This window comes from Ranitomeya imitator, chromosome 1, assembly GCF_032444005.1.
Source record: "Ranitomeya imitator isolate aRanImi1 chromosome 1, aRanImi1.pri, whole genome shotgun sequence".
Classification (NCBI taxonomy): domain Eukaryota; kingdom Metazoa; phylum Chordata; class Amphibia; order Anura; family Dendrobatidae; genus Ranitomeya; species Ranitomeya imitator.
This window is the reverse complement of record NC_091282.1, coordinates 1,067,848,065-1,067,869,284: the sequence shown is the minus strand read 5'-3', so window position 1 is coordinate 1,067,869,284 and position 21,220 is coordinate 1,067,848,065. Positions and strand designations below refer to the sequence as shown.

The 21,220-nt window shown below is 46.0% G+C and overlaps 1 protein-coding gene across 1 annotated transcript; it reads right to left on the bottom strand.

Annotated features, from left to right (window-relative positions):
* Nucleotides 1–4,685: 4,685 nt before the first annotated feature.
* Nucleotides 4,686–19,233, bottom strand: MSMO1 (methylsterol monooxygenase 1). The gene is made up of 6 exons (XM_069744184.1): nucleotides 19,106–19,233; nucleotides 18,088–18,371; nucleotides 15,450–15,598; nucleotides 14,815–14,941; nucleotides 13,150–13,304; nucleotides 4,686–5,873 (listed from the first exon to the last, which is right to left on the bottom strand). Exons 2-6 carry the CDS (start codon nucleotides 18,352–18,354, stop codon nucleotides 5,675–5,677), a joined length of 897 nt encoding a protein of 298 aa, XP_069600285.1. The 5' UTR covers nucleotides 18,355–18,371; nucleotides 19,106–19,233; the 3' UTR covers nucleotides 4,686–5,674.
* Nucleotides 19,234–21,220: the final 1,987 nt, after the last annotated feature.

The following is a 21,220-nucleotide window of genomic DNA, read 5'->3' as shown; positions in this document are numbered from 1 at the left end:
AAAAAAAAAAACACAAAACAGAAATTGCACTGATAATAGCAGTTTTGCATAATCATTCCAGTTCCCAAGGGAAGGAGCAGCTTTGGTGAAACCATGGTCATGTGACCAAATGGCCTTGTGTGGCCCAAGACGACTTTTCTTCCAATATGCTCCAGAGATGCTAAAAGGTTGGACACCCCTGGTTTAGACCCTTGTGTGGCCCAAGACGACTTTTCTTCCAATATGCTCCAGAGATGCTAAAAGGTTGGACACCCCTGGTTTAGACCCTAGTGTGGCCCAAGACGACTTTTCTTCCAATACGCTCCAGAGATGCTAAAAGGTTGGACACCCCTGGTTTAGACCCTTGTGTGGCCCAAGACGACTTTTCTTCCAATATGCTCCAGAGATGCTAAAAGGTTGGACACCCCTGGTTTAGACCCTTGGTAGGCTCACAGCTGCAATAGTGACACCCCAAGATCAGGTGTTTCAGAAAATGCTCCCTTCATCTAACCGCCTAAATACTATTGAGCACAGCATCTAGGAGGTTAAACATCTGGGGTCAGAGTTCCCTCTGACCCTCACATGTCAGCTGTAATGTACATGGGACTTCTGCTACTGAAGATGTTCCATATAAAGCACTGCCTCCAAAAGCAGAAAAGAAAAATAAATAAAAGAACATTAAATGGCTATGTGCGGAACGGTAGACCTGATGGAGATTGTGCGGTAGGAAGGCAGAGGAAGAGCTCTGGAATATTGGTATAGCAAAAATATAGCGTGCCGGTCTCTCCGCTGGGGCAGCGCGTACCATAGTCCTCAATATAACATATGGCCGACTAACATGGTTCAACTTACCAGAAAAAAATATATATATCGATCTCTTAAAGCTTCAGAGTGGTTCTTGTCCTGGACGTACAGACAAATAAACTAGTATAGGCTCAGGTGAATAATTCTGTACGGCAGACAACCATGGATCAGTGATTAACAATTTATTTCACCATTGAAAAAAATAAACTTGAGGTAAAAAAAAAATGCAATGTAAGTGCCAAGCCGTATCAATGCGAATCTAGATCCAAGGTTCTCATGTTACCCATGTGCAGACAGGCTTTAATGTACTGTAGAAAAAAGTCTCAATGTACTGATGTGCCCTTAACACAGAGAAGCAAAGGCCTAGATTAGGGTTTCCAGGACAGGTCAGTCCTTGAACACTGCATGTTCCGAGATCAATGTGTCCACAGCCAAACTAGATGGTGGCATCTCGCAACCCTGTGCTTGGTGTATGGGAAACCATAAGACATGACGGCTACACTGACCTGATCTGCTGGGTCAGATCTAACCATCAGGAAGGGGTTTATAGTCTTATGCAGTGAACGCTACATCATGGTAGAACAATTTTTATATACTAAGGTTTCTGCGTGAAAAACAGAATTTCTTGGACTCACAGCTGCTTGGAGAGTTACGATGTAAGAGTGGAAAGACAATCCTCTGTGAGCTATCCACATGAGCATGGCTAGATCCAGGAGAATTTTTTAACCTCCGGATGTAAGGCTATTTTGAAGTTTTTTTTTACAAATAAAGTAACCCATTTTACTTACTTTGCTGCAGATTTTCTGCACCTACAAAAACTCACTGTAGGAACGTAGCCTATAGAAAAGAAAGCGTCCACCCACACAAACGTAGATCTTAGGGTACCGTCACACAGTGGCACTTTGATCGCTAGGACGGCACGATCCGTGACGTTCCAGCGATATCGTTACGATCTCGCTGTGTCTGACACGCTACTGCGATCAGGGACCCCGCTGAGAATCGTACGTCGTAGCAGATCGTTTGAAACTTTATTTCGTCGCTGGATCTCCCGCTGACATCGCTGAATCGGCGTGTGTGACGCTGATTCAGCGATGTCTTCACTGGTAACCAGGATAAACATCGGGTTACTAAGCGCAGAGCCGCGCTTAGTAACCCGATGTTTACCCTGGTTACCAGCGTAAACGTAAAAAAACAAACACTACATACTTACCTTCCGTGTCTGTCCTCCGGCGCTGTGCTTCTCTGCACTGGCTGTGAGCGCCGGCCAGCCGGACAGCACAGCGGTGATGTCACCGCTCTGCTTTCCGGCTGGCCGGCGCAGAGGAAAGCACAGCGCCGGAGGACAGACACTGGAATGTAAGTATGTAGTGTTTGTTTTTTTATGTTTACGCTGGTAACCAAGGTAAACATCGGGATACTAAGCGCGGCCCTGCGCTTAGTAACCCGATGTTTACCCTGGCAGTGGCGTAGGAAGGGGGGTGCGGGCCGCCCCGGGCGGCACAATGTGGGGGCGGCTATCAGCACGGCTGCGCGCACTCATTCTCTGCTCCTTCCTCCCAGCATTATGAGGACTGGAGCAGAGCGCTGGCAGTGCGCGCGGCCGTGCAGAGTTGCTGGCTGCAGTGTAGCAGGGCACACAGTCACACACGCTGTGACTCACCCCCGCACCTGCAGTCAGCAGCAGAAGATCCGATCCTGCCCCTCCAGCAGCGTCACAGCTCTCACAATGTGAAGAGCCATGGAGGGGCGGGGCTAAATGTCGGGGGCGGAGCCATGGACAAGCAGGAAGAAGAGGCAGAAGGAAATATGAAAATCAGAGCGGGAGACAGAAAAGATGTGAGAACAGAGACAGAAAACAACAGAGAGGCAAGACACAGGTGAGAAGTATATATGTATATGTATATATATATATATATATATTACATCATTGTCTAAGGGTCACACTTCCGTCTTTCTGTCTGTCCTTCTGTCTTTCTTTCTTTCACGGATATTCATTGGTCGCGGCCTCTGTCTGTCGTCGCTGATTGGTCTCGGCAGCTGCCTGTCATGGCTGCCGCGACCAATCAGCGACGGGCACAGTCCAATTAGTCCCTCCGCTGCAGTCAGTGCCCGGCGCCTGCTCTATACTCCCCACAATCAGCGCCCGCTCCATAATCCCCTCCAGTCACCACTCACACAGGGTTAATAGCAGCGGTAACGGGCCGCGGTGTAACGCACTCCGTTACCGCTGCTATTAACCCTGTGTGTCCCCAACTATTTACTATTGATGCTGCCTATGCAGCATCAATAGTAAAAATATGTCATGTTAAAAATAATAAAAAAATGAAAAAACCTGCTATACTCACCCTCCATCGCCTTTCCCGCTCCTCGCAACGCTCCAGTCCCTGCTCCATGCAAGCGGCAGCTTCCGGTGCCAAGGATGGTATGTGAGAAGGACCTGCCATGACGTCACGGTCATGTGACCGCAACGTCATCACAGGTCCTGCGCTCATACCAACCCTGGGACTGGAAGCTGCCTCGTGCGATACAGGGCCAGAATTCATCGGAGGGTGAGTATATGTTTATTTTTTATTTTAAGTCTGTATACTACGTGGCTCTGTGCTGTATACTCCATCACTGGGCAATATACTACGTGGCTGGGCAATATACTACGTGACTGGGCAATATACTACGTGGCTGGGCAATATACTACGTGGCTGGGCAATATACTACGTGGCTGGGCAATATACTACGTGGCTGGGCAATATGCTACGTGGGCTGTGCAATATACTACATGGCTGTGTTATATACTACGTGGCTGGGCAATATGCTACGTGGGCTGTGCAATATACTACGTGGCTGTGTTATATACTACGTGGCTGTGTTATATACTACGTGGCTGTGCTATACGCTATGTGGGCTGTGCTATATACTGCGTGGGCTGTGTTATACACTACGTGGCTGTGCTATATGCTACGTGGGCTGTGTTATATGCTATGTGGCTATGCTATATTTCTCTGCTGTATCTGCATCATGAATCATGCTATGTGTTAAAGGGGGAGCCCACTGAGACTCTTTCGCCCGGGGCCCTCTAAAACCGCGGCCGGCGCTGCAGCTGTTTAACGCTATTGACGTGCGGGCCCGCGCCCGTACGTCAATAGTTAACAACAGCCACCAGCCATTTGGAGGCTGGCAGCTGAAGTCGGCCGCAGCGCACACGTCGACGGCTTCTGACGTCATTGTCAGTCGCCGGCGAGTGCACGCTTCAGCTGCGTGGAGAGAGCAGGAGCGCGGTCAGGTAAGCAGAACTTGTTTTTTTTTTTTGCAGACCCTATCATGTGTGTTGCCCTATTTTTGGTAACCTTTGTGTGTATTGAGGGGGAGGGAGGGGGGGCGCCAAACTCGGGAGCAGCCCCGGGCGGCAAAAGCTCTAGCTACGCCCCTGTACCCTGGTTACCAGGGGACTTCGGGATCGTTAGTCGCTGGAGAGCTGTCTGTGTGACAGCTCTCCAGCGACCAAACAGCGACGCTGCAGCGATCGACATCGTTGTTGTATCGGTGCAGCGTCGTTTCAGTGTGACGGTACCCTTACACATGTCATGCCAACCAAATATACCAGGAATCTGGGGAAGTTTTCACCATGCAATAGAGAAGCTTTGCTTGTAGAAGACTAGACAACTGCCATGAGGCACCACTTCAATGTCAGCGCTACTGACACATTTACATAGGATACATCCAGAAGATCTGTGGCGTATTACAGCACTACTGTTGTGGGTGAAGATTTATGGAATCCGCTGCAGATTTCCTTAACCTGACCACCGTAGTCTCCCATGGCAGTAGATACATGATTGAGTAGTAATTTTCCCAAACGTATTACTATATATCTGAATATGCACCACAATAAAGGAAAAGGTCTCAATTCATAAAGTGCAAAATGCAATAACTCTTTACACATTTATTCTTTGCAGTGTGATCTTTTCTGGACGCACAGACCTAGTCCTGCTGTGCCACACCGATCTGGCCAAGGTCTTACTCACAAGCCAATCTCTACTGTCCGGGTGCTATCCGTGTTTTTCACAGATTGTACCTATATGGCGAATGGGGGTCAGTCACATGTCTGTGATTTTTTCACAGAACAGTTGTTCCATGCAAAATGGCTGAGACATGTCCGAACTTGATCCAGAGGTAGGATCAAAATCTGCAATGCAAGTCTATGGGTCCATAAAAACAAAAAATCCTGAAGAACACTCAGAAACCATCCGAGTGCGGAAAGTGGTGAAACTTTTTCCTACTTGTGAGAAAAACCTGATAAAAATTGGATTAGTCGCTGATGAAATTCTGCCCTTTTTTCGCTTACGTAAAAAAACAAACAAACGGAGGTGTGAATGAGCCCTTACCATGAGAAACGCTGACCAGAATAATTGCGTACATGAATTAGTGGTGGCAATTGTACCTCGCCAACAGACATCACCACATTTTCGATACCACAACTGAAGATGCCGTCTTTAGTTGAGGTTGGGAATGAAAGAGTTAAATAATTAAAATATGCGCCATGTAGAAATATAAAAACGGAACATTTCACAAAGTGGAAAGTCAATCATGATGTGGATGAAGGTGACTAAAGCGGAATATTCTTGCAGTTCTTGTATCTTCCGACAGTCCGTGAGTGGCAGCCGGCTGAGCGGGTAGAGGGCTGCGTATTAAGGTTCTCAGTCTGACTGTAAGGCCCAGCGCGGCATTCGTACAATGGCGGCTGTAAGAGGATGTGTGGCCGATTCCCACTTGGTGCTTGTGTGTCCCGCACGCTCCATACAAATCAGTGTGGACTCCACCTGCGACACATTGTGGATTTCATTAAGAGCAATTCGCGATCCATATGATGGAGAATTAAGCAGTCATGTTAGGAAATGAATTATTTCATCTTCTTCCCGTCCTCTGTCTTCACTTTATGTCTATAGCTGATGTACTGAGAATCGGTGTTGAAGAGTTTGTCCCACCATGTAAAGGTCGATGCGTAGTTACCTACGAAGTTCATGTGATGGAAATCATGGAAGCGTGCCCCGGCATAGAAGGGGACGAGATGCAGAGGATTCAAGGGAATGTCGTACCCACTGGGAGAGAAAACAGAGCGGAATTACAACCCAATACATAGAACAAAAGCCTACACAATCATAAGACGGCTACAGGCACAACGATTTCATGGCCACTGCGATAATACTAACTGGCAAGGAGGATTTCTGGGGAACACATTGGGCCTCAGTTCTCAAAACTAGTCTACTACTAAGACTTAGAGCAACCAGAGGGAAGCTTATAGTTTTCCAAAGCATCTCAAGCAATAAAGCTGAGCTTTGATTGGTTCTATAGGTCACAAATGGTGATGAGAGAACCTGCTTGGATAAGGTGTTATCTGAGCATGCTCGGGTGCTAAACTAGTGTCTTCGGCGTGCTCAAAAAATATGCTCAATTCCCCGCGGCTGCATTTCTCGCAACTGTTTGAAGGCTACAACACATGCAGGGATTGTCTGTTTGTTAGATGTGAACAGCCATGAGACATGCAGACGCAGATGAGCACATGAGCATGCTGAGATAACACCTTATTCAAGGACATTCGCTCATCACTCGCTACATTAGTTACCATTAGCCAGTTTTGGAGTGGATTATTATGGCTTAATTTTAAAGGCCTTTTATGTGGGGTAATAAGTACTTAAATGAATGATTCAGTAAGAGAACAATCACTTAATTATTGCTAGTCTCATCTTTTATGGTGAACTAAAAGCCATCTGGGAGACTGTTTCAAAAACTTTTTGCAAACATGTTTATTCTCCTTTTTGGCACAATTGAGTCTGTTTGTCAACTTGACTACTGTCAAGAAAAAAAAAAATCTGATTTAAAAAAAAAAAAAAAGCCATAATTGGTGGTAGTGTAGCCACCCTGGTTACAGAGTATGTAATGCCTACAATAAACTAAAGGCTTTCTTATCAATGATCATTAGCACAAAACCCTTCCATTAAATGGTATTAACCCCTTCCCGACCTGTGACACAGCTTATGCGTCATGAAAGTCGGTGCCAATCCGACCTGTGACGCATATGCTGTGTCACAGAAAGATCGCGTCCCTGCAGATCGGGTGAAAGGGTTAACTCCCATTTCACCCGATCTGCAGGGACAGGGGGAGTGGTAGTTTAGCCCAGGGGGGGTGGCTTCACCCCCTCGTGGCTACGATCGCTCTGATTGGCTGTTGAAAGTGAAACTGCCAATCAGAGCGATTTGTAATATTTCACCTAAAAAAATGGTGAAATATTACAATCCAGCCATGGCCGATGCTGCAATATCATCGGCCATGGCTGGAAATACTAATGTGCCCCCACCCCACCCCACCGATCGCCCCCCCAGCCCCCCGATCTGTGGCCCGCTCCCCTCCGTCCTGTGCTCCGCTCCCCCGTCCTCCTGTCCGCTCCCCCCGTGCTCCAATCACACCCCCCCGTGCTCCAATCAAACCCCCCCGCACTCCGATCCCCCCCCGTGCTCCGAACCACCCCCCCTGCACACCGATCCACCCCCCCTGCACACCGATCCACCCGCCCGCACACCGATCACTCTCCCCCATGCTCCGATCCCTCCCCCCCCGTGCTCCGACGCCCCCCCGTGCCCTGATCTCCCCCCCCTGTGCCCTGATCTCCCCCCCTTATACTTACCGATCCTGGCGGGGTCCGTCCGTCTTCTTCCCCGAGCGCCGCCATGTTCCAAAATGGCGGGCGCATGCGCAGTGCGCCCGCCGAATCTGCCGGCCGGCAGATTCGTTCCAATGTGAATTTTGATCACTGTGATATAATCTATCACAGTGGTCAAAATAAAAAAACAGTAAATGACCCCCCCCATTTGTCCCCCATAGATAGGGACAATAATAAAATAAAGAATTTTTTTTTTTTTTCACTAAGGTTGGAGTTAGAACTAGGGGTAGGGTTAGGGATAGGGTTAGGGGTAGGGTTAGGGGTAGGGTTTCGGTATGTGCACACGTATTCTGGTCCTCTGCGGATTTTTCCGCAGCGGATTTGATAAATCCGCAGTGCTAAACCGCTGCGGATTTATGGCAGATTTACCGCGGTTTTTCTGCGCATTTCACTGCGGTTTTACAACTGCGATTTTCTATTGGAGCAGTTGTAAAACCGCTGTGGAATCCGCAGAAAGTGACATGCTGCGGAATGTAAACCGCTGCGTTTCCGTGCAGTTTTTCCGCAGCATGTGTACAGCGATTTTTGTTTCCCATAGGTTTACATTGAAATGTAAACTCATGGGAAACTGCTGCGGATCCGCAGCGTTTTCCGAAGCGTGTGCACATACCTTTAGAATTAGGCTATGTGCACACGGTGCGGATTTGGCTGCGGATCCGCAGCGGATTGGCCGCTGCGGATCCGCAGCAGTGTTCCATCAGGTTTACAGTACCATGTAAACCTATGGAAAACCAAATCCGCTGTGCCCATGGTGCGGAAAATACCGCACGGAAACGCTGCGTTGTATTTTCCGCAGCACGTCAATTCTTTGTGCGGATTCCGCAGCGTTTTACACCTATTCCTCAATAGGAATCCGCAGGTGAAATCCGCAGTAAATCCGCAGGTAAAACGCAGTGCCTTTTACCCGCGGATTTTTCAAAAATGGTGCGGAAAAATCTCACACGAATCCGCAACGTGTGTACATAGCCTTAGGGTTAGGGTTGGGTTGGAATTAGGGTTGTGGTTAGGGTTAGGGGTGTGTTGGGGTTAGGGTTGTGGTTAGGGGTGTGTTGCGGTTAGGGTTGTGGTTAGGGTTACGGCTACAGTTGGGATAAGGGTTAGGGGTGTGTTGGCGTTAGAATTGAGGGGTTTCCACTGTTTAGGCACATCAGGGGGTCTCCAAACGCAACATGGCGCCACCATTGATTCCAGCCAGTCTTTTATTCAAAAAGTCAAATGGTGCTCCTTCCCTTCCGAGCCCCGACGTGTGCCCAAACAGTGGTTTACCCCCACATATGGGGTATCAGTGTACTCAGGACAAACTGGGCAACAATTACTGGGGTCCAATTTCTCCTGTTACCCTTGAGAAAATAAAAAATTGCTTGCTAAAACATCATTTTTGAGGAAAGAAAAATGATTTTTTATTTTCACGGCTCTGCGTTGTAAACGTCTGTGAAGCACTTGGGGGTTCAAAGTGCTCACCACATATCTAGATAAGTTCCTTGGGGGGTCTAGTTTCCAAAATGGGGTCACTTGTGGGGGGTTTCTACTGTTTAGGCACACCAGGGGCTCTGCAAACGCAACGTGACGCCCGCAGACCATTCCATCAAAGTCTGCATTTCAAAACGTCACTACTTGACTTCCGAGCCCCGACATGTGCCCAAACAGTGGTTTACCCCCACATATGGGGTATCAGCGTACTCAGGACAAACTGGGCAACAATTACTGGGGTCCAATTTCTCCTGTTACCCTTGAGAAAATAAAAAATTGCTTGCTAAAACATCATTTTTGAGGAAAGAAAAATGATTTTTTATTTTCACGGCTCTGCGTTGTAAACTTCTGTGAAGCACTTGGGGGTTCAAAGTGCTCACCACATATCTAGATAAGTTCCTTGGGGGGTCTAGTTTCCAAAATGGGGTCACTTGTGGGGGGTTTCTACTGTTTAGGCACACCAGGGGCTCTGCAAACGCAACGTGACGCCCGCAGACCATTCCATCAAAGTCTGCATTTCAAAAGTCACTACTTCCCTTCTGAGCCCCGACGTGTGCCCAAACAGTGGTTTACCCCCACATATGGGGTATCAGCGTACTCAGGAGAAACTGGACAACAACTTTTGGGGTCCAATTTCTCCTGTAACCCTTGGGAAAATAAAAAATTCTGGGCTAAAAAATTATTTTTGAGGAAAGAAAACGTATTTATTATTTTCACTGCTCTGTGTTATAAACTTCTGTGAAGCACTTGGGGGTTCAAAGTGCTCACCTCACATCTAGATAAGTTCCTTTCGGGGTCTAGTTTCTAAAATGGGGTCACTTGTGGGGGGTTTCTACTGTTTAGCCACATCAGGGGCTCTGCAAACGCAACGTAACGCCCGCAGAGCATTCCATCAAAGTCTGCATTTCAAAATGTCACTACTTGACTTCCGAGCCCCGACGTGCCCAAACTGTGGTTTACCCCCACATATGGGGTATCAGCGTACTCAGGAGAAACTGTACAACAACTTTTGGGGTCAAATTTCTCCTTTTACCCTTGGGAAAATAATAAATTGCAGGCTAAAAAATCATTTTAGAGAAAATAAAATTTTTATTTTATTTTCATGGCTCTGCGTTATAAACTTCTGTGAAGCACTTGGAAGTTCAAAGTCCTCACCACACATCTAGATTAGTTCCTTTGGGGGTCTAGTTTCCAAAATGGGGTCATATGTGGGGGATCTCCAATGTTTAGGCACACAGGGGCTCTCCAAACGTGACATGGTGTCCGCTAATGATTGGAGCTAATTTTCCATTTAAAAAGCCAATTGGCGTGCCTTCCCTTCCGAGCCCTGCCGTGCGCCCAAACAGTGGTATACCCCCACATATGGGGTATCTGCGTACTCAGGACAAACTGGACAACAACATTTGCGGTCCAATTTCTCCTATTACCCTTGGCAAAATAGGAAATTCCAGGCTAAAAATCATTTTTGAGGAAAGAAAAATTATTTTTTATTTTCATGGCTCTGCATTATAAACTTCTGTGAAGCACCTGGGGGTTTAAAGTGCTCAATATGCATCTAGATAAGTTCCTTGGGGGGTCTAGTTTCCAAAATGGGGTCACTTGTGGGGGAGCTCCAATGCATAGGCACACAGGGGCTCTCTAAACGCGACATGGTGTCCGCTAACAATTGGAGCTAATTTTCCATTCAAAAAGTCAAATGGCGCGCCTTCCCTTCCGAGCCCTGCCGTGTGCCCAAACAGTGGTTTACCCCCACATATGAGGTATCGGCGTACTCGGGAGAAATTGCCCAACAAATTTTAGGATTCATTTTATCCTATTGCCCATGTGAAAATGAAAAATTGAGGCGAAAAGAATTTTTTTGTGAAAAAAAAAGTACTTTTTCATTTTTACAGATCAATTTGTGAAGCACCTGAGGGTTTAAAGTTCTCACTATGCATCTAGATAAGTTCCTTGGGGCGTCTAGTTTCCAAAATGGGGTCACGTGTGGGGGAGCTCCAATTTTTAGGCACACGGGGGCTCTCCAAACGTGACATGGTGTCCGCTAAAGAGTGGAGCCAATTTTTCATTCAAAAAGTCAAATGGCGCTCCTTCCCTTCCAAGCCCTGCCGTGCGCCCAAACAGTGGTTTACCCCCACATATGAGGTATCAGCGTACTCAGGACAAATTGGACAACAACTTTCGTGGTTCAGTTTCTCCTTGTACCATTGGGAAAATAAAAAAAATGTTGCTAAAAGATAATTTTTGTGACTAAAAAGTTAAATGTTCATTTTTTCCTTCCATGTTGCTTCTGCTGCTGTGAAGCACCTGAAGGGTTAAAAAACTTCTTGAATGTGGTTTTGAGCACCTTGAGGGGTGCATTTTTTAGAATGGTGTCACTTTTGGGTATTTTCAGCCATATAGACCCCTCAAACTGACTTCAAATGTGAGGTGGTCCCTAAAAAAAATGGTTTTGTAAATTTCGTTGTAAAAATGAGAAATCGCTGGTCAAATTTTAACTCTTATAACTTCCTAGCAAAAAAAAATTTTGTTTCCAAAATTGTGCTGGTGTAAAGTAGACATGTGGGAAATGTTATTTATTAACTATTTTGTGTCACATAACTCTCTGGTTTAACAGAATAAAAATTCAAAATGTGAAAATTGCGAAATTTTCAAAATTTTCGCCAAATTTCCGTTTTTATCACAAATAAACGCAGAATTTATTGACCTAAATTTACCACTAACATGAAGCCCAATATGTCACGAAAAAACAATCTCAGAACCGCTAGGATCCGTTGAAGCGTTCCTGAGTTATTACCTCATAAAGGGACACTGGTCAGAATTGCAAAAAACGGCCAGGTCATTAAGGTCAAAATAGGCTGGGTCATGAAGGGGTTAAATGAGCGGAAATCGACTTACACCTTGGTCAATGGTCAGATCGTTGTGGGACAAAAATTCTACCCATGTAAAAAGACTTAGAATTGGCCACGTGTGACTGGGGATCTAAAGGATCATTTACACTGCAAACTTATGGTGAACGAGGGTCCCTAGGAATGATTGTGTCAGTGATCTTGCAGTCTACAGCCTCATCCAGATGCCCAGGTAACAGGATCTGTGTACGGACCATGATCATCTGTGTACGGGCCACGATCATCTGTGTACGGGCCACGATCATCTGCGTACGGACCACGATCATCTGCGTACGGACCACGATCATCTGCGTACGGACCATGATGTGCGGACTGGCCACGGTTCTCATGACCTGAACTTGACACCTTCATAAGAAAATACTTGGCTGCCAAATTCAGGTTGGGAGACCATGGGAAGTCCATGTCTCACGGTTCATCTACAGAGCAGGTCACACTGACATCTGAATGAGGTTTAAAGTGGAACCAGTCATGTAAAATAACACTATTAACCTGCAGATATAGTGTTAATAGCATTCTGACACTGTGAGGCGTCAGCACTGAGCGCTCCGCTACTGGGAAGAAAGGAACACGGCAGCATTAGGGTTTCCGCCATAGGGGTGGCGTCAGCACACTGTCTGTCACCGCCTGTCTGTCAGTGCTGGGGGATCGGCTACAGCCACCGCTCAGTATACACCGAGAGGTGCAAATCTGCAGGTAAATAGAGTTATTAACAGACCGATCTTCTATACCATGGTGCCCAAAGACCGGAATTCATGTACAACGTGACAGGTTCCCTTTAACACATATTTTATTTTAGGTAGTAAGTTAAAATCCTGATGTCTGGCAGCTCATTAGAGGAATGGGTGATTCCAATGATATTGGAAGGGCAGGACACCCAATGAAAGTCTGAGAGGGAACATTATTAGCAATTACATGGACCACATAACTTGTACAGCAAGATGTTAGACAGCTACAAGAAAAAAAAAAAAAAAAAATTATATATATATATATATATATATATATATATATATATATATATATATATATATATATATATATATATACATACATACATACATACACACATAGGAAGAAGAACACAAGCTCACCAGCATCCATGACAAAGTGCAAATAAACGTTGTTCCCAGGCATCAGCCTACACACAGCACTGGAGAAAGGCCTCCTCTGTGGATATGGATGGCCACTGAACTTTGCACTTCTTATGGATGCTGGAACCTTCTTTTCTCTTCCTTGTTTGACACACTGGTTACACGTCACAAGATAAGTGGAAAGGCTGCTTACCTGTGAACATCTATGGTTTCCATCAGTCTGACAATAACCCAGGCCCACAGGAGAATGACGTGATTGCAGAAGACCAGAATGCCAATGAAGAATCCAGCTCCCAAAATGAGGGTTTCATAAGGGTGAGCATACTCCGCCTGCATGCCAAATGGGGACTGTGGGACACGGAGGAAGCGCGTCAGCAAACACAGAACTGGATCTACAGAGCTGTATGGAGGATTTTGTGGGCAAACACATTATCTTAATTCTGGCTTCACACACATTTTTTTGGACATGTACATTTCATGGGTTCAGATAGAACATTTCCCTTTGAGCAAAAAATACTCAATTTTTTCAGTGTATTCCCCTTTGCTGATGTGTCACTACTGCAGTGTTTATTTTCAGCTTTTTTAGTCCAAAAATAAAGCTAAATTTTTTACATGAATTTTTGAAGGCTCTCCATAAAAGCCCATAGGGAAAAAAACCTCACAGTTCACAGTAAATTCGCACGAGTTTTCATGAAATGGAAGGGGTATTCCCATCTCCAAGATCCTTCCCAATATGTAGTAGTAATAATAATAATATTAGCAAACAACTCCAATTAGAAATATAGTACAGTTTTTTGATTCGTTATGTCCCTTTCCTCATGTGCAGGCATTGCAGGACCTTTGGTATCCATGGTTATGTCCACTGATGAAGTGACAGTTAGTTAGCTAATTGCTACTGATAGTAACCATGGATACCTAAGGTCCTACAACACCTGCACATGAGGAAGGGGACATAGATAATAATAATAGAAAAACCCCTATACTACATTTCTAATTGGAAGTATCTGCTAATATTATTACATTGTGATAGGATCTTGGAGATCGGAAGAGCCCTTAAAATTTACTTTGCTTGAACTGTTATAAAAAATGAAGATTATAACTGTTAAACTCAGCAGATTTTAGGACGCCACATGGCATCACGGCCTAAAGTCAATAGTGAGATGTACACCACATTACAGACAAAGGACCGCGCTTCTGGTCACGTAGCGCGCTATGGGTTTGGCATTCTTCCATATAGGAATTGAAGAAAAAAAACAAAAAAAAAAACAAAAAAAAAACAAACACAAGTACAAATTATTGTGAATTAAAGGCTGCTCCCAGAAACGCTTGTAAAAATATATACTACTAACACAGAGTGCTGAAGAACAATGGCCTAAATGGGGTGAGATTAAATGGAATCTGTCAGCAGGCTTTTGCTATGGAATCTCAATACATCATGAGTTAGGGGTTAAAACACAGGTTTCAGCAATGCCTCTCTCCTTCTTTTGTTTGCAATTCTTTTAGCAGCAGAAGCGGATCATTGCTGGGACACAGCAGCACAGCTTATGCTAGTCCAACACGCCCCTTCTGTGATGGGCAGCCAACTGTCTATGGACATTGTATATACAGAGACTGGTGTGGGCGGGGTCAGCTGTGGTATGGGCGGGGTCAGCTGTGGTGTGGGCTGGGTCAGCTTCCTCAGCTCTGCTACAGTTCTAAATCGAAGTCTAAATCTTTACCCAGTAATCTGAGACCTTTTTGGATTCAGCTTTTCTTTGCCTACATCAGGCAGCTCTCAGATGAGGTAGCAAACACCTGCTGACAGATTCCCTTTAAGAGTTCAGTACAGCCCTGCGCTGTAGGCAGACTCTGAACTTACTGCAAACTCATGATGTACTTTGTGGATATGCTTGTAAATGCTCTTATGGTGCAGGAGACGATGCAGGAAATAATGCCAGGCGTCTTCAATGACTGCACAGCCAAAACACTGCGCACATAGTGTATACCTACAAGAAAAGACAACATTGGTAAGGAGGCGATACGGGTTTGTCTCAGCATAGGGATTCAGGAGCGCTCCGCACTTCAGCCTCCCGACTTCGTGTTTGCTGGGGGCAATGTGCCGCTCGTGACTGTAGGTTTGGCCAGTGGCTGGCTGAGCAGTGGGCTCTCCAATGCTGTAACAGACGAGCGCAGAAGTTGGCTGGTACAGTGACCCAGGCAGTTTCAGAGCAGGGCTTGCAAGCTACATAGCAAAGAGCTTGTGAGCACTGCGCTCCTTGTCTCGGAGAGCAGCCAGCTCTGATAGATTTGAGAGGTGGTCGGTAACCATTGGTAACGAGCAGTAAACTAGAGAATTTAAAAAAAAAAAAAAAAAAAACCTTCATTCATGAGAATGGTTAGGGTATGTTGCAAAGTTGCTTGGTTTGACATGGACTTTGCATTGTAGCCATCTATGACATACAAACTAGAATATTGAATATTTTAGATTTATTGTTTCTTAGTCCCGACACTTACCATCTAGGCATGTTATCCCAGTCATATGGAATGTTAAAAAATTCAGTGAAGTAGTATGTCCCACAGATCAATGGCAGCTGAATGCAGAAATGGTTGAAGAGGAGCATTTTAAAGCACCTCCATTGGCCTTCCCAGGTTTCCGGCCTATCCTGTAACACAAGCAGAGCAATATGGATCTCTATTAGGTTTTCTGACACTTTTAAATTGATGGTCTATATTAACCCATTCATGATCTTGCAATTTTTCAGTTTTTTTTTGCCCTTTTGTTTTTTCCTTCCCTTATTCCAAGAGTCAGAACTTTTTTTTAATTTTTCCGACCCCATAGCCATTTGAGGACTTTTTTGCGGGATGAGTTGTTCTTTTCAATAACACTATTCGTTATGTTATGTGAAGCGCTGGAAAGCGGGCAACAAAAATTCCAAGTGCGTTCAAATCGCAAAAAAAGTGCAATGTCACAATTGTTTTTTTCCCCCCCTTTTAATTTACCCCGTTCACTACACGGTAAAACAGACCTGGCAATAGGACTCCCCAGGTCAGTAAGGAGTACGTAGATGCCAAACATGTACAGGGTTATTTTTTATGGTGAAAGCAAAATTCGGAGATGTGAAAGAAGCAACATTTTGATTATGTCGCCATTTTCCAAGACCGGAAGAGTTTTAATTTTTTGGGATCTGGGGCTGGGTGAAGGCTAAGGCCACATGCACACATTGCGGAAAGTGGTGCGGATTTTTACAGACTGATTTTGGTAAATCCGCAGGTAAACCGCACTGCGGACTACCTGCGGAATTATCGCGTTTTTTTTGCGGATTCCTATTATGGAGCAGGTGTAAACCGCTGCGGAATCCACACAAAGAATTGACATGCTGCGGAATAAACAACGCAGCGTTTCCACTCAGTTTTTTTCCGGATCATGTGCACTGCGGATTCTGTTTCCATAGGTTTACATGGTGCTGTAAACGCAGGGAAAACTGCTGTGAATCCGCAGCGGCCAATCCGCAGCCAAATCCGCAACGTGTGCACATAGCCTTATTGTTTGCCCTGAGCTAATTTTTTTTTTTATATACCATTGTGAGGTAGATAATGTTTTGTTCGCCTCTTATTGCACCATCACAGCAGACAAAAAAACGGACCATGACCAGCGACACCCATCGGACCGGATCGGCCGCGGGCGAGTAGAATAAAACTTATTTCCTTCTCTTCCAGGTCAGATCGGGGCCTTATCTACAGCGTTATAGAATAATGTAGATAATCCCTGAAAGGCGGTGGCTGCAACTCGTCTCAGCCAAACCTGGTGAGAGGTTCCCTTTAAAGAAGCCCTCCTCCTCCTCCACCCATCAAAGTGTTTTATCCTCTTAATATATTACAGTCATCATATTATATGGCACTGTGTACTTACAATTGCTCATTTTTCCTTTCTACCCAGCTAAGGCTAGGTTTACATCACGTTAAAGCAGCCCGTTCAACACATGCGTTAACGCAAGTGCCGACATGCTAGCGCGCTAGCGCAGATACAGCTAGCACATGCTCTGTGCTAGCGGTGACAGACCCGTAAACGCTGCAGCCCGGTCCCAGGGTCCGTCACTCAATGACGGCACATCGCTAGTGCATGCACATTTTGGGCGTGCGCTAGCGATGCGCCCAAAATAGGGCTTAATGGCAGCGTTAATGGACTGCGTTACACCACGTTATGCTGCGGTGTAACGCAGTCCGTCTAACGGACTGCATATAACGTAATGTGAACCCCTTTCTTTGCTCTATGTAGAAACAGGAAGTCTCTTGTCCCTGCAGAAATCATTCCCCTCTTAAACTTCTGACTCAGCTGCCCCCCCCCCCCGGGACTTTTGCAGTGACTTATGACTCATACAAGGAAACTGACTTCCTATTTCTACATAGAGCTTAGAAGGATTCAGCTAGTCAGCTTTTAATCACGTGATGTCATAGACCTAATGGAAAAGAGAAGAATTAGCTGGGTAGAAAGGCAAAATGAGCAATTGTAAGTTCAGTTTCATATAATATGATGCCTGCAATGTATTAAGATAAAAATGTTCATGGGATGGGTGCTACTTTAATCTAGATGGAAAATTAATAGGTTATGGAAACAGTCAAGCAAGGGCAGCCACCTTGGTCGCATATAGTGGCCAGAAGAAACCTATTGCCGGTTTCAAATTCCAAAGGTGGGATCCACATATACCAGACACTTATGGCATATTTTGTGTCTAAATTGAGAATATCCCTTAAAAAAGCAAGTTTTTGCTACCTAATGTAATGCATAACGTAGGAGCAGACACCCTGATTCCAGCGATCTGTCACTTACTCGGCTGCTTGCTGTGGTTTTGATTAAATGACTTATGAGCAGGAGATTATCACTAAAGGACTAGTGAGCCTGCTGCCATGTAGTCCTTCTTATAACCCCGCCCCCACCACTGATTGGCAGCTTTCTGCCTATGCACAGTGAACACAAAAAAGCTGCCAATCAGTGGAGTGGGTGGGGTTATACCCAGCCCAGCATTCAGAAATAGATCTCCAGCAGATAAAACAAACTGCAGCAATCAACACTGGAATCAGGGTCTCTGTCCCTACGTTGGGCTGCTCGCTTCACATCGCCCTACATAACAGACAATACGCGCAGAGTACAAACCTGCTGGATTTTAAACCTCTGCATAAAAGGCATGAACTGAAAGAGAAAGGCGGGTAAACAGAAGAGGAAGTAGATCAGCTCGTGGACGATGAGGGACCCCCAGGTGGCAATCTGGAACTTGGTGTAGTGGTCCAGCATGTAGGTCCAGGCGTGCTTAAAGGGCTCCTGCAGAGGGTTGTCTGGGAGCAGAGAGTCGATGTATTCCACAGCCAGATACGCGGAGCTAAGGACACTGTCGTTAGAAGCCATGTCTGACCCCTGGTACATGGAGGATGGCAGGGAACCTGCAATAGAAGACTCTCCAGATGTCAGGACACAAACATGACTACATCGCCCGCTTACACCTGATGAGGCTGGAGTACTCACTTTACAAAACATTACTACATCGCCCACTTACACCTGATGAGGCTGGAGTACTCACTTTACAAAACATTACTACATCGCCCGCTTACACCTGATGAGGCTGGAGTACTCACTTTACAAAACATTACTACATCGCCCACTTACACCTGATGAGGCTGGAGTACTCACTTTACAAAACATTACTACATCGCCCGCTTACACCTGATGAGGCTGGAGTACTCACTTTACAAAACATTACTACATCGCCCGCTTACACCTGATGAGGCTGGAGTATTCACTTTACAAATCTATTTCAGAAAGGCTTCAATAGCGTCATTAACGCCAACCTTTATAAGACACATAACTGGACCCATAAACTGATTATTTAGTGTCAGGCGGCAAAACGTGTAAAATTAATTGTACAGCCATTATCACATGGATTTTCAAAATAAGTACACCGGTATCATCAGGTGTATGAGATTGACTGAAAGTATACAGCAGGTATAGGCAAATTAGTGGCCGTGATGGACAAGCAGCACAACCTGTACACACATGTAATGTACGGACAGTATTAGATGCCGTCTGCAGCACTATCTGTGCCGTCACACACAGCTCCATCTATCTCCATTAGTGATGCTTTCAGTCACCGCGGTCACCACACACGCAGGGCGCTCACCTCTCCCAGGTCACCGCCGTCTGACAGCGCACAGCACACCGGACTCTTTATATGTTCAAGTCTTCCTCTCCTCAGCACCGGGACAGAGAAGTCCCAGCTGTCACGCAAACACCGAGCGATCGTTTTCCTCAGCTCCGATTGGCTGCTCAATGCTACGCGCTACTACGTCACTGGAGCGGTAGAGGTTTTTATTGGACAGCGGCATGGAGTGAGCCTAGGCAGACTCTCGCTGTTAGCCAATCCGTGAGTGCGGTTAGTTGTGTTCATCACGCCGATGTCACGCCCTCTCTGTCACATGTAACGTCTTACCTGAGAAGGAGGGGCGCCACAGACACCGCACCACGTGCTACTATGGTCACCATGACGACAACTACGCCTGAGAAGGCGGGAAGACTAGTGCAGTCACGTACTTGGTGTATGAGGTATAGAACAGGTAGCGCTGTATTTATACAATGGCAGAAGGCAGGCAGCAGAGTGCTGTACAGGTAGCGCTGTGACCGGACTAGTAATATTATACAATGGCAGAAGGCAGGCAGCAGAGTGCTGTACAGGTAGAGCTGTGACCGGACTAGTAATATTATACAATGGCAGAAGGCAGGCAGCAGAGTGCTGTACAGGTAGTGCTGTGACCGGACTAGTAATATTATACAATGGCAGAAGGCAGGCAGCAGAGTGCTGTACAGGTAGTGCTGTGACCGGAATAGTAACATTATACAATGGCAGAAGGCAGGCAGCAGAGTGCTGTACAGGTAGAGCTGTGACCAGACTAGTAATATTATACAATGGCAGAAGGCAGGCAGCAGAGTGCTGTACAGTTAGCGCTGTGACCGGACTAGTAATATTATACAATGGCAGAAGGCAGGCAGCAGAGTGCTGTACAGGTAGTGCTGTGACCGGACTAGTAATATTATACAGTGGCAGAAGGCAGGCAGCAGAGTGCTGTACAGGTAGCGCTGTGACCGGACTAGTAATATTATACAGTGGCAGAAGGCGGGCAGCAGAGTGCTGTACAGGTAGTGCTGTGACCGGAATAGTAATATTATACAATGGCAGAAGGCAGGCAGCAGAGTGCTGTACAGGTAGTACTGTGACCAGACTAGTAATATAATACAATGGCAGAAGGCAGGCAGCAGAGTGCTGTACAGGTAGAGCTGTGACCAGACTAGTAATATTATACAATGGCAGAAGGCAGGCAGCAGAGTGCTGTACAGGTAGAGCTGTGACCGGACTAGTAATATTATACAGTGGCAGAAGGCAGGCAGCAGAGTGCTGTACAGGTAGAGCTGTGACCGGACTAGTAATATTATACAATGGCAGAAGGCAGGCAGCAGAGTGCTGTACAGGTAGTGCTGTGACCGGAATAGTAACATTATACAATGGCAGAAGGCAGGCAGCAGAGTGCTGTACAGGTAGAGCTGTGACCAGACTAGTAATATTATACAATGGCAGAAGGCAGGCAGCAGAGTGCTGTACAGGTAGTGCTGTGACCGGACTAGTAATATTATACAGTGGCAGAAGGCAGGCAGCAGAGTGCTGTACAGGTAGAGCTGTGACCAGACTAGTAATATTATACAATGGCAGAAGGCAGGCAGCAGAGTGCTGTACAGGTAGCGCTGTGACCGGACTAGTAATATTATACAGTGGCAGAAGGCAGGCAGCAGAGTGCTGTACAGGTAGCGCTGTGACCGGACTAGTAATATTATACAGTGGCAGAAGGCAGACAGCAGAGTGCTGTACAGGTAGTGCTGTGACCGGACTAGTAATATTATACAGTGGCAGAAGGCAGACAGCAGAGTGCTGTACAGGTAGCGCTGTGACCGGACTAGTAATATAATACAATGGCAGAAGGCAGGCAGCAGAGTGCTGTACAGGTAGTGCTGTACAGGTAGTGCTGTGACCGGACTAGTAATATTATACAATGGCAGAAGGCAGGCAGCAGAGTGCTGTACAGGTAGCGCTGTGACCGGACTAGTAATATTATACAATGGCAGAAGGCAGGCAGCAGAGTGCTGTACAGGTAGCGCTGTGACCGGACTAGTAATATTATACAATGGCAGAAGGCAGGCAGCAGAGTGCTGTACAGGTAGTGCTGTGACCGGACTAGTAATATTATAC